General features: G+C 35.1%; 1 protein-coding gene across 3 annotated transcripts in view; it reads right to left on the reverse strand.

Annotated features, from left to right (window-relative positions):
- LOC105226545 (dynein beta chain, ciliary) overlaps nt 1-13,539 on the reverse strand; it is a 34,028-nt gene extending 20,489 nt beyond the window's left edge. For all 3 annotated transcript variants that reach the window (XR_007421581.1, XM_049447709.1, XM_049447708.1), the window contains exons 1-10: nt 13,428-13,539; nt 10,337-11,095; nt 8,918-9,070; nt 8,643-8,854; nt 7,167-7,408; nt 6,834-7,116; nt 6,497-6,762; nt 5,953-6,404; nt 2,961-4,531; nt 503-775 (exon numbers count right to left, since the gene is read on the reverse strand). Coding sequence is in view for 2 of the 3 variants with exons in the window: in XM_049447709.1 (XP_049303666.1) it covers nt 503-775; nt 2,961-4,531; nt 5,953-6,404; nt 6,497-6,762; nt 6,834-7,116; nt 7,167-7,408; nt 8,643-8,854; nt 8,918-9,070; nt 10,337-11,057 (4,173 nt within the window). In the remaining variant the exon portion in view is untranslated. The remainder of the gene's footprint in view (nt 1-502; nt 776-2,960; nt 4,532-5,952; nt 6,405-6,496; nt 6,763-6,833; nt 7,117-7,166; nt 7,409-8,642; nt 8,855-8,917; nt 9,071-10,336; nt 11,096-13,427) is intronic.
- Nucleotides 13,540-13,897: the final 358 nt, after the last annotated feature.

Here is a 13,897-nt window from a genome sequence, read left to right on the forward strand (position 1 = left end):
AAAATATTAATGTCAAGATTAGGTAACAGATTTAAGAAACTTTTATCAACTTATCAAGTACATGATCGGAATAAGATTACGAATCGTTACCTAAAATTCGACCGATGGAAATTTGCTAAGTATACTAAGCCCTGTAAAAAATTAAATTTGAGAATATATGTAGGTACAATCTCTAAAATACCGGATCTTCCAAAAAATTCGCTCTTCATTTGGACAAACTTAAAAATGCTCTCCCTCTGAAATAGGTGTAATATTTAAAATATTTACAAAGAATTTAGAATATCAGATAAAGTGACTGTACAAATCGTGCGCCTCTCGCGAAGTTGTATTACATTATGTACAGATTTATTCATCTTCAATTGAGAGTAGCACATGTGCTTGAAAAATATTGCGTATTAGAAAATTTAGGAGAAAATCGTTCGGTACTTATTTACAGTGTTAGTTTGATATAAATAAGAGCAGGCATGTTCAAAGTAAGGTACACTTTGTAAAGCAAAATAACCTTGGTGGAGTTCATAAGTTGATTCCAGTGACGCTCACGTATAGCTGGATTCTGCAATTCACCAACAGCTCGCAAGGAAGTGAGCATATTTTTGACGGTGGATTCCAAATTTATAAATGTATCCCAGGAGCGCATTTCCTTGTCCAATAAACGTATATCCTTGGCGAATTTTTTGCATTCAATGTCCATATTCTCGACATCTACTTTTCGCCAAGGCGTCGTTTTCCAATCTTCAATGCAGGTCTGTACGATGTATACATAGTCCCACAATTGCTGTTTGGAAGTCATGTAAAAATTTATTTAGTATAATATTGCAGATGTAAATTCAAATTAATTTTCTAATGTGAGAATTACACAAAACCGGTTTATCTTATTGTTTGGGAAATTATTAGCAAAATTCAAAAAATTCCACACTGAAATTTACCTGGTATTCGATATAAGTATGTACATATGTATATATGTACACAACTAGTTCAGTTTCTTACAAACGAATTGCATTAAATCACAAAAGATACTTATCTATGTAAAGTATTTTATAAAAATTGTTTATATAAAGATTGTTTATATATAACTATTGATATATACATATAGTAAAAATTAAAAAAATGCAAATTCTATAATTTTACACATTTTCCATAGAATTAAAGAAACATCTTAATAGTCTTCAAGTGTCGTTTTAAGGTATTACGTCTAGTAGAATTTAAAAAAAAAAATATTTTCTTAATGTTCATACATATTTAAGAATATACAAAGAAAATTTCATATCGTTCCGGTGAATATTTTCGAAGTTAAACGTTTTTCGCAAAATGTTATTTTCCAAGTCGGAAACCAACATTACTCGAAAATGGCTTAGCCGATTAGTCTCAAATTTTAACACGAGCTTCTTAAATATTTTTTTAATAATTAAAGTCAGATTTTTTTCTCACCGATAAATATTTTTTTTTTTTTTTTATTAACAATTTAAGGCCGAAATTTGGCCAACAATCGATTTTTTTTAAGAAACCGCCATTTTGTAAAAAAAAAGTATTTTCCTTATTCCTTCGATTTGCCTTACATGCTTTCACATCATTTCAACGAAACCTATTTGCTTTTTAATTTCTGAGGATCTAGTTCAGATATAGTGGTCACCGCAAAACGTCTTTTTTTGAGAGGAGCTCTCGATCAAATGTAGTTCCTTTCTGAATAAATATTGTTACTAATACTAAATCTCATAATATGTGTACAAATTTTTAGATCAATAAATGTAAAAGTTTTCTCAGAAAAAATTCTGGAAAATTCGCATTTTTCGGCCTTCTAACTGTACCATATATAACCCTTTAAAAGTTATATTGGGTTGCCAAAAAACTCTTGCGGTATTTTTATTCAATCAATTCGTTTGGCACCCATACATCGAGCTTCTTAGTGACTCCAAGCTTCTTCAAATGGTTTATAAACGGTTTGGTGACTACTATTGCGGTCTCTTTCGACCAATTCAGCGATTTTATCGCAATCTTCGACAACAGGCCTTCCGGAGCGTGACGCATTTTCGACCAACTCTACACCGGAACGAAAACGTTGAAACCATCGTTGTGCCGTGGAAATGGAAACTGTATCGAGTCCCTAAACTGCACAAATTTTATTGGCGGCTCGTGATGCATTTTTGCCTTTATCGTAGTAGTACTGTAAAATATGCCGTATTTTCTCTTTATTTTGCTCCATGTTTGCGACGCTATAACTCACGAACGACACGTGTTAGCGCGCGTGAAATGGGCTTTCCAAAAAAGTATAGCATGACCCGCTGCGACGAATAAAACTAGAACTACGCGCTTTCCGCGCCTACTAGGGCAAATACCGCAAGACTTTTTTGACAACCCAATATCTTGTCAAATGTGTTGTGAAAGTTTTCCATACAAAAACTTGATTCCGATCGTTCAGTTTGTATGGCAGCTATATGTTATTGTGGTCCGATATCGGCCGTTCCGACAAATGAGCAGCTTCTTGAAGAGAAAGTGACGTTTGCAAAATTTCAAAACGATATCTTAAAAACTGAGCGACTAAGTCGTATATATACAGACAGACGGACATGGCTATGTATGTACTTTATAGGGTCTCCGACGCTTCCTTCTGGGTGTTACAAACTTCGTGACAAACTTAATATACCCTGTTCGTGGTATAATTACTAATATTCAGTTCCCTAACTGGTACCGAGGGAAATTATTATAACACTGCTTCTGAAGATCTCCGCTAAATTTGTAAAAATTTGCATACCAGGACCGTAAAATACGGAAACTTGTGAACCGAAGCTAATAATAGATAGACAAATAGATTTTATATTTTGATATTTTGTGGTGTGTGTACTTCTGCAATAACTACTCAAAATGCAAAATATGGCTGGTATAAATGCTGACATTTCTATTAATTGTTAAATAAAATATATAAAAAATATTTTTAAACATTTTTGTGAAATACAAATGGTTACCTTTAACATTCGCAATTCCTTGCGACATTGCTTCAATGCCTTGAACTCAGGTATATTAACCTCAAACAAACTACCCGACTCTTGTATTTCACGCATTTCGCATTCCAGCCGATATATGTCTTCATTTATACGATCAATCAACAGATAGGGCTCATTACAATCAAACCGAAAGAATTTGTAATGTTTGAAAATCTCCCGAAACAGTTGTGTATGTGTCTCAAACTCGGTCACCTTATTGCGTATACGCACCACCTCGGTGGCCTGTAAAGGTGACACTTGCTGTTTCACAGTTGTAGCAATCTTCTTCGTATTCACCCACTGCTCGGGTAACTCTTGCAGCAACACATTCACCTCTTCCGGTATGTCCATATCAAAGTACTTTAGCAATTGTATGGTCTCTTGCATGGGTTCGAACATATTATCAGTTTTGATAGCGCGCTCCTTTACCTGCATCAGATAGGCCATAATGCTGACGAGTCCATCATAGTCACCTTCCTTGACGGTCTGCAGTAGGCCTTCATCGGCCTTCCGTATGAAACTACTCAAATCCATGAGATTATTTGTAACGGTATTCACCAGATGTTCCTTAAACATATTTCCCCATTTGCAAACTGTATTCAGCAATGCCTGTCTGAAGGGTCGCACGTCAACTTGAAACCAAGAATTGAAAATTTGGAAAGGTGCAATGTCTTCAATTTCATTGAATAATGATTCATAGTTATCGATTTGTTCTCGGAACGCTTCGATGGTGGGTGCACATGGTTGCGGCGCACTCGGTTCTTTCATCAATACCAAATCGATTTCGTCCACATCCAAAATGCGTCCATATTCAAGGAAATACTCCATACATTCATGCCGATCGTCTAGCCAGAGATAGGAGTAACGTTCAAATTGTCGACAAAACAGCGATGCTTCTTCCATAACACGATCGACACCGTTCAAAATCTCACGACGCATATCAATTATATCTTGGTTTTCCTTAACCATATCACCATAGTTACGCTTCTCATTCTTCTTAAGACGTTTTATTAATGTGGCCATTTTCATTATGTCGCGCATTAGTTCGATTAGCATGTTATTAAATCCCATCGAATCTTCGGGATTAAGAGAGGGCACAAACACCAAGTTCGGTTCCACCAACTCTAAACGGGATTCGAAAAGTGGCGCGCAATTATTATCCGGGTCCATGTTCTCCGCCAAATAGCCAACACTCACACCCACGGTCTTTAATATATTCTCATAAACAATATTATCCACGAAGTCTACATAATTCAACCAAATTTCATCTTCTTGTCTACTTTCCATATTAAACTGAATCACGTTGTCTTGGAGTAAGTTGTGTATCTCTACTGAAGCGGCTTGTATTTCAGCATAACGTTTCATGGTACGATCGGGACGTTCTTCAATGCAAAGCACCGTGTCTTTTTTGGAATCCTTCCGTTCGAAAAGTGGTTGCTTTGCCCAAACGGACATAAGTTGACTGATTTGTTGTAGATTGCTTTGTGTGTGATGCATACGATTTTGTAAAGCTGCGACCGGTGTACGTAACTTGTCTAAATATGTTGTAATATCTGCGGAATAATCAAGAAATGTATTTCAGTTAAAGAGTTGAATTCTACCAATTATCACGAGAACTTATAGAAGAAGGATGAATCTAGACTGGAATGAATCTTCATAAATTGATCACGTCGACTAGCTTCCATATGCCATATACTTATTTTATTGAGAGTCTTAAAACTTAAGTTCCCCTATTTTTATTAAAAATTATTACAAAATCGCTGATTCCGATCAATAATGTATGTATGTGAGCTATTTCCTCTAGTGATCTGAACAATTTCTTTGGAGATTGTATTATTGCCTTAGAAAATGATGCATGCCAAACTTTGTGAAGATATCTCTTCTAACGAAAAAGTTTTCCATGCAAGCACTTTTTCTGATCGTTCAGTTTGTATGACAGCTAAATGCTATAGTGGTCCAATATCGGTTTTTTCGTAAAATAAGCAACTTCTTGGTGAGAAAAGGATAGGTGCAAATTTTCAGATTAATATCTCAAAAACTGAGAGACTAGTTTGTATATTTGCAGACAGACAGATAGACGTACATGGGTAAATCGACTCAGTTCATCATACTGGTCTTTTATATATTTACGTATTTTATAGGGTATCCGACGTTTCCTTTTGGGTGTTATAAACTTTGTAGCAAACAGTTCAGGGTATAAATATGATTTAAGATATCTAATTGAGATGGGTTAAATGATGACTGTGATAAGTATGTTTGTCTCAAAAGAAGTTCCTACTTCCTATCGAAACTTTAAGATCGAATACTATGCTGCACTGCATCTTCAGAAAATGAGGATATCGTCTTTGTTTTTAGTAGTTTATAATATATGTACTAAAAAAATCAGTTTGAATCCATTACTCCTTCATTTAGAAATAAAATCTTCCTTTGTTGTTATCTTACTCTTATAACAAAAGGAGTGTACCCTACACATAACACAAGGATCGCCCATGCACAATTCCAATAAACGCAGTTGTTTCAGTAGATTAAGCTCTAACCCCTCTCTTTGTAAAACTTTGTAAAACCCAACGTCCAGAAGTCTGATGCACCTAATCTCCATACATAAATTGCTCTTTTTTTGGGATAAAAGATAAAAAGCAGCTCCCACCGTAGATTTTATAAGAATCCACCTACCAGCGTCACATGGGCTTCTATGGAAAAGTTTAACTGCATTTTTTACAGCCAATGTCGAATTCATCACATGTCAAATAATTTTCAAGCAAACAGCCAAAGAAATGTTAATATCACCAAAGTAGTTCTTCAAAAGTCTCTACACACTGTCAAATATATACTTTATAGGAATTTGCGTAAAGTTGTAAGAGAACCGATTTATATACATATGAATTGCAAAATCCATTCTATGTAATTAAAGCAAAACAAGCGCACCAAACAAAATGATCAATTGTAGTATCTACAATATTTTTACAATATTTACCTTCAGAATTCCACACTAACTCATTTACACCAATCTCCACCAAATCATCGATTTGTTTAATCTCCGATTCGATCAGTTTCAGTTCAACTGGGGAACTATTCTCCTGTATAGAGTTATACCAGTCGATGGTCTTTTCAAGATTCAGAGTGTAAGTGCGAAAAGTTTCGTTCTTCTCAGCGAAATTCAAAGCGATCTCTGGTATACCCTCGACAGCCATTTGCTTCAAATAGTGGACCTCGCGCAGAATACTGAAGAGTTCCGGACTGAAATTCAATATTAACGAATTACTATTGGGATCACGGGCGATTAACGAAACTTTCAGATTCGTTTCGATTTGTTCCGCCAACTTTTCACTCCATTCGTCGAAAGCACAGGTTTTATGTATGCCCAGTCGACGCATCAATCGCTCGTAACGCGTAAATATATCCTCAGCGATTTCGGACTTGGTTATGCTAAGTGGTGTGACGCAGAAAGCGAATTGATAAAATAAATAACGACTATTTTGATAAATCAATGGTTATTTGGGTTTGAAAACTAAACTCACTCGTGTTGAAGTTTTTGAAAATTTTTAACTGGTGTGCTGATACGTGCCTCCAGTTGGTTACACCAACGTATGAAGGCGGCTACCGGTGGACAGTTATAATCAGGATACAAGTTCTTGTTCACTTGTTGCAAATCAATTTGTTTGTAAAATATATCCTCACACGTGGTCATTTCCACTTCGAGCATTTGTACAATCTCTGTGTAACGCTGTGTAAATTGTTCTTTGATTTTAGGGCGATCAATTACGCTTCCCACAATATTTATAAGCTAAAAATTTAGAATATCAAGATATAGTACATATATAAAAAAAATTATCATTTTCCATAAACAGTTCTCACCTTGAACATGCTCTCCAAATTGTGGCAATCATCGAATGCTTGACACAATATCGCAGCCAGTTTCATGTCCAACTCCAGTATATGTGTTTGGAAGTTCTCGAAATCCTCATCGAATTCGTGATCGTCTGGGTCGAGTACATCGTAAGACTTGGAAGCGAATGCCGTGAAATATTGATTGAACTCCACATACACCGCAGTGATGCGTGTGCTCAATTGGCGTCCGCGTAGACCACCGATTTCAACTTTCTCTAACTTCAAGAATTCAATCACAGTAAAGAAAAACCTAAATACAGAAAATTAAGTATGTGTGAGAGAGCCATTGCAATAACTTACCATTGTATTGTGGTTAAACGCTCCAAAAATGCATTAAAGCGATTGAAGACGGAATTTGGATGAAAGGTCCAGGGAATCGGTGGTCTCTCTTCTGGCGTGGGAAAGAAATCTGCTAAATTTTCCTTGTAGTGATCATAAAGCTCACGGAAGAATTTTAATATTTGTATAGATTGTGTGAGACGTTGCATTGCCTCATCAATATCGCTATGGAATATCGACGAAGGATCAAGATAACGCTTGGCCTTAACAATGTGAAGATATGTACAAAATTTAGGTTAATTCAAAAAGAAAATTTTAAAAGACTAGAATTTATTCATAATACTGCTTCATTTAGGGATCTAACATACATAGAGGACCATCTTTCCTATTTTTGGTGGGCATCGGATATACAATATGTTCGGATAAACGAAAGAAATACAAGACTGCTTTCTCACGCGCCGATATATACTAAAGCAGGTAAATTTACAGAAAGCCAAAAAAAAGAAAAATTCTGAACAACTTTGCCGAAGAAACTATGGGTCTAATACCGGTTTCGAGGCAGCGATTTTTAAGGCGATTCTAAAAATTTGTTCGTCAGTTTTTGCGATATCCTAATGAAACTTAAGTGAAGTAGCCGAATTAACAACAGTGCGCAAATGGTTTCTTCCTTTCGCATGGTGACACCAATTGGAGATTTCAAGTGAAGACATTCCAGGTACCATAAATCTTTCGCAGAACCTTTCTCCCGAAAACTCCTAAGGCCGACTCATCAGATGTTGTCATCGTCCATGCCACTACATCATATAGCAGGACGGCAATAATGAGTGACTTATAGAGTTTGGTTTTTGTTCGTCGAGAAAGGACAATACTTCTGAATTGCCTACTCAGTCCGAAGTAGCATCGAAATTATCTACAACTTCGAATTTATGACTGTCAACAGTGACGTGGGAGCCTAATCGCTGGTGCGGCGACTGATTGTTTGATGACAGGAGATATTTCGACGCCGTGGGCGCAAATCAGCGAGTTGTTGAAGAACTTCGGTTTGAAGCGAATTGTGGCTAGACGTTCATCCACCGGGGTGAATGACAATACTCGGCGACGGAGTCACTCTCGTTATCCTTAGTACGTTTGACAAGAGCGTTATCAAAAGGGGGGTTTCTCTTCCGAGGCTGTTTTTTACTTTTCATTAGTGGTGTTTTTTACGTGGGGGATCCCAAACCCAGCGCACAACCCTGTAGAGAGTTCGCACTAATATAAATATATTAAAAAACTTTTTCATCTGAAGAATACAGTCGATGGTTTACTGGGTGTGGACAAGACACCACACTGTAATTAGGTTATGTATGTGTTAGAACGGATCAAAGTTGCCGCGTTAAGAGAAAGGGAAGACAAGTAGTCTTTGGATCAATTAAATATTTTATACAATAATTTTATAAGCCCAAAACTTTAGTTTTATTGTAAATAATGTTCTAGCTTATCAGCTCTTTTATTACTTACCTGCTGTATAATAAGATTACATAATTGTTTCAGTAGAACGGTTATTTTTGAAGAATTGCTGTAATACCGTGAGTTACCCCACATTGTACAAATCACAAACATTAGTGGGATTAGTAGCGGTTTACATTCGGCAAAATCAATCTCTTCCAACTGCTGTATAGGACGTTTCAGTGGATTTAGATAGAGTGTGATGTCTTTCGCTTCGGCTAAAGCTGCAACAAAATTATTTGTTATAAATTTGTTATATAAAAATACAACTCTCATCCAATCTTTACCTGTTACAACGTTTTTGAATATTCCTTGAAAACATGGATGATATGCACTATTTGTATATTCTAACACCAAAGCCATGGCACGTATACGTTCCCCACGCAATTGATCGAATATGAAGGATAAGTTCTTCAGCCGATTATTCCAGAAGGCGATTTCTTGAGTTTAAAGTAAAAATTTATAAATATTCGAATAAATCGTGAGTTCAAATCAAGAGATGGGAATATTTAAATATGAAGGAGATCAAAACGAACAACCATTCGATCAACCTACAAGTCCAAAATAAATAAAAACTTAAACTGTTACCGAAATTCTCATAAGTTAAGATTTAAGTCTGCACAAACTTCACGAACTAAAATCTGAAAGACTCCAGTTTGTGAAAATTTCGTTTACAAATAAAAGAGAAACCATTTTTGGCGGTATAAGAATCCAAGAGATTGTACATGAGGTTCAATTTTGAATTTGTTCATACAAATAAATGTCAATGGAAAAAATAACGAATTTAAGGCTGTTTTCACAGTTAAGTTAATAGCATCTGACAGTTCTATTTAAAAAAACGTTCTTTACCGAAAAACGGAATCTTAATTTAGTTTCTTTAGTTTTAAAATTACCAGAACTGAACTGACAAATGGCTGCTAAACAGACATTGAGGAAATGGACCTTAAGATTTGGCATTTTACTGAAAATTATAATTACAGTTGAACATTCCTAACTCAAATCTCCATAATTCACCAAAAATCTTCGAGTTTTGGCAGGAAATTTGTATGCAATTTGACTTTTACTGCTAATTCAAGAGCTAGAGTTATGGAGAACTTCGAATTATGGAAGTTTGAGATAGGGAAATTCAATTGTATTATATTTTTTGGAGACTGTGAATACATGCGTATGTTTAGAAATATATACTGTGAGATCTCCCATAAACAGACACAGACGAACCAGCCTTTGTGTCCAGTTATTAGAGTTAATATATTGTACTTAATAAATATCAACAAATTGTGGAACCGGTCAATATGTTAATGGAAATGTTCGCTTAATTGTGCCTCCATTTAATTGAGCGTCCATTTATTGCAGCTTCCACTGTATTCATGAATTGTTTTGACTATCCTATCTTCTAAGTTGCTTCAAACTGGGCACAGTGTGCTAAATTTTGCTAAAATCGGTTCAGTAGTTTAGGAGTCCATCGCGGACAAACAACGTGACACTTAAATTTTATAACAAACAAAAAATTTCATGAATTAAAATAAGACACCTTCGGTTCAAAACCTTTAAGGGTGATCTCTCGCCATAGAATGAGACCATAATATTTTGTTTGTCTAAACAACGATCCATCAATTCCCTCAAGTCAAATTAAATTGGGAATGTTGCTACCGATCAAGCAGAGTAATTACGCATAAAACTTGGGAAAACAATGTTTTCATACTCACCAACTTGCGGTGTAGGGTTCTGACCATTTTGAAATGCATTCGATGGATTCTCTTTGATGACTTCGTGTATTTGTTCTGCCCACTTGATTACCACGCCCTCTATTGCACTTTTCAAGTATAAATCGATAGCTATGCGACGTGAATTATTTAATTTCGCTGCCAACTTAACAATCAATTCCACACCCACTGGCATAGCGAGTATTGTTTCGCCACTCACTTGCCCCTTCACCTGATGTACAGTGCTCTTCAAGCTGTGCACATGCTTTTGCACATCCTGTGCAACCATTGTGGGCCATGACTTGTAGTTCACGTCATTGGAGAGCAATGGTACAAGCACCTCCTCGACCAACGCGGACAGCTGATCGATGGTGCGTGTAGCCAAGTCACCATAAATAATAAAATTACTACAGTCCTCGCGTGGCACAGGCTGTGGATGTTTCTTAATGAAATATACCCCTTTACTTTTTAACTGTGAGAGGGGAAAGGTAGTGGATGGTAACAGTTGTGCGGCTTGTGTGAGTATAATAATAAGCACCATGGGTACCGGCCGATCGAGAAATTCTTTTATTATAGCTTTGTGCTCTTCCACCGTTATTACTCGTGTCCATTTTTCTGGTTTCAATTTCAGTGATTTAATAACAAAAGAACCCATCAGCTCTAGCCGTGGATCCGGTCCTACCGCTGCAGCGGCTGCGGCTTCTGCGCTGGTGGAAGGTTCCATTGTCGAAAATTTCTTTAAAAATTACGATGCAGTAATTTCTGGAAAAGATTAGTAACTATGTTTTAAGAGAATTTAGATAAACATGGTCAATGTAGATAACATTGGATTTATGTTTAGATCCTTCGATAATTAATCCTAATAAGTACCCAATCATCATCTTGTAGAATTTGAAAATTCTAAGAGATTATTACGACTGTACGACGTACAGTCAATTCTAAGTATTGGATTAAGATCCTTTATATAATATTTTTGTAAAGCAGCTAATAAGTTCGTCGAGAGAGCAAATCGTACACAGAAACATATTTTATATGTATGACATTATATGAATTTTATTTACATATATCATGCAATCCGTAAAACTTGCAAATGTTGACAAAGCCTTTCTTCTTCTAAGAATCTCTATACTTTGTAGATATGTAAATATATATAAAATTTACCAAAAATTGTAATTTTTACTGGTCGACAAATAAATTTTATTGGACTACGGCGTCGGTTTACGTTAAAGCTCCTATTGAAGCTCTGTTATCCCAGCTCTTTGTTTCTTTTTTTAATATTAAGGATACAATGTTGACATACTCTCCTAAATATACAATCCGGTTCTCTTGATTAGTGTCAATAATTTTTATAAGAGAACAAGTAAGGAAGGGCTAAGTTCGAGTGCATTTTTTACTCTTGCAACCTGAAGGAATCAATGCGAGGAAAATACCTTAAGGTGTAAAACGTCAATCAGAGGATCAGAACTTCTACCGACATTCCCCAAATAACGGTACTGTTAAAAACTACTAAAAACGCAATAAATCAATAACTAAATATGCCGGAACATTAAATTTTACCACCGAGATAGTATGAGAGAGTTTCATGGGAGTTGGTGTGAAAATTGGACGATGGGCGTGGCACCGTCCACTTTTCGTTGAAATCACATATCTCGGGACTCAAACAAACCGATTTAAACAAAATTTAGTATGTGGCATTATTCTTATATTTTTATATCACATTGTGAAAATGGACGAAATCGGACAACAACCACGCCTACTTCCCATATAGTACAATTTTAAATTCCGCTTGATTCGTTCAGTTTCCAGTACCCAAATCAAGATGCAATTAATATAACGGAACCTTTGAAAGAATAATTTCTTCAATGTGTTTCACCTTATGATCAAAAATTGTTTAAATTCAATAAAAGCGGTTCAAGACCCTAGGTACCGAAAATTTAGACCCCGATCGTTGACTTTTGATCGAAAATGTTGGTCAATGTGTGATATATATTACTGAAATTAAGGAATAACCCTTCTCTTATATTATGTCTAGATGTCAAAAATGGATTGAATGAGACCAACACTTCCCTTAGCCCCCATACACCAAATTTTCGAAATTCGGGGTGACTTTGCCCTGCATACAAAGGCCAATATGAGAGTTATCACAATGAAAATAAGAGAGCGTGTTTTACTAATAAAAGTCTATCGTTGTGCTTAAAATAGATAAAATTCAGCGAAAACTTGGCCTAGCCCCCAAAATAACTAACACCAGGATTTTCGAACATCCAGCTGACTTTACTCTATATGATTGGTTTTACACCTTAAAGTATTTCCCTGGCCTTAATTCTTGCAAGTTGCAAGAGTATACAAGTAAAAGGAACTTAGCCCTTCCTTACTTGTTTCATATTGTGTTAGATAAATGGGCTGAAAATTTTGGAATGGCGAGAAATGGCGTCACAAGCAAAATTATCTCTATCTATATCTTACATTACCAGCCCTAACTAATAGTACTGTCAAAGTTTCAAACCCTTAGAACCAATCGTATCCAAGTAATTGGCCTCAAAGTGGCGATACTAAGAGAGAGTATCGATCTATAAAGATCGATAATAAAGATGGGCCAAAGACTTTCATCTCATGGTGTATAAGTTTATGTAAGTAGATATTACTCGTAAAACTGCTAGTTATAACTCCAAGAGTCAGCAAATGTTGTACTACGTTATTTTAAAATATTTTTGAAAAAATTTATAATTATTTTAAACAATTAATAATCTTTATGAATGGAAGTATTCCGTAAGTTATATTACTATAAAAAAGCTTATTTTCACGCAAAATATAATTAAAATAATTTGAAATGGAAAAATATGAATGACTTTATAATAACAAATTTCAATATTTTAACTAAGTTTATTTATTGTATATTTAATAATTTCTTAAAACACATCACTACTAATTTTATTTTTCAGATTATGTAAGCGTTTACGTAAACGAAAAGCTCTTCTTATAGGTCAAATTCCTCCACATTTATTTATATAAACACATTAAGTTCTTAAGATTAATTTTTTTTCTTTTCACACTTTTAAAATAATTTTAAATAATTTATTTATAAAAATTTCACCTTTTTGCACAAAAAAATTCTCACAAAATAAAATTATAGACACTACTCATCTTCAATATCCAACTTAAGAATGATGCAACGACTATCTATTTTCTTGGTACCAGTCGGTGAGAAAGTTCCCTTCAATTGACAACCATCGAAAAAATAACTGAGCCTTAACAACCGCGCTACACACACCCTCCGACAAAGGCATTTTGATAAACATCAACATAACTGTTATTATTTGACAATATTTTATTGCACGCTACCAAATTACATTCAGGTTGATACCATCGCTGCCAAAATGGCTAAATTCACCCGAAAGTTCGAAATCCAATTATTTGGCATAAGAAAAAAGTTAAGTAAATAGTGCAATATTCAATATAATTTTGTGAAGCGGAAATAATATTAGTGAATATTTCAAAAAACATTTAAAGGAATTTTTTCAAACTTATTTCAAAAATTTTGTTTACGAATAATATGTTATCTAT

This window comes from Bactrocera dorsalis, chromosome 2 (assembly GCF_023373825.1).
Source record: "Bactrocera dorsalis isolate Fly_Bdor chromosome 2, ASM2337382v1, whole genome shotgun sequence".
Lineage (NCBI taxonomy): Eukaryota > Metazoa > Arthropoda > Insecta > Diptera > Tephritidae > Bactrocera > Bactrocera dorsalis.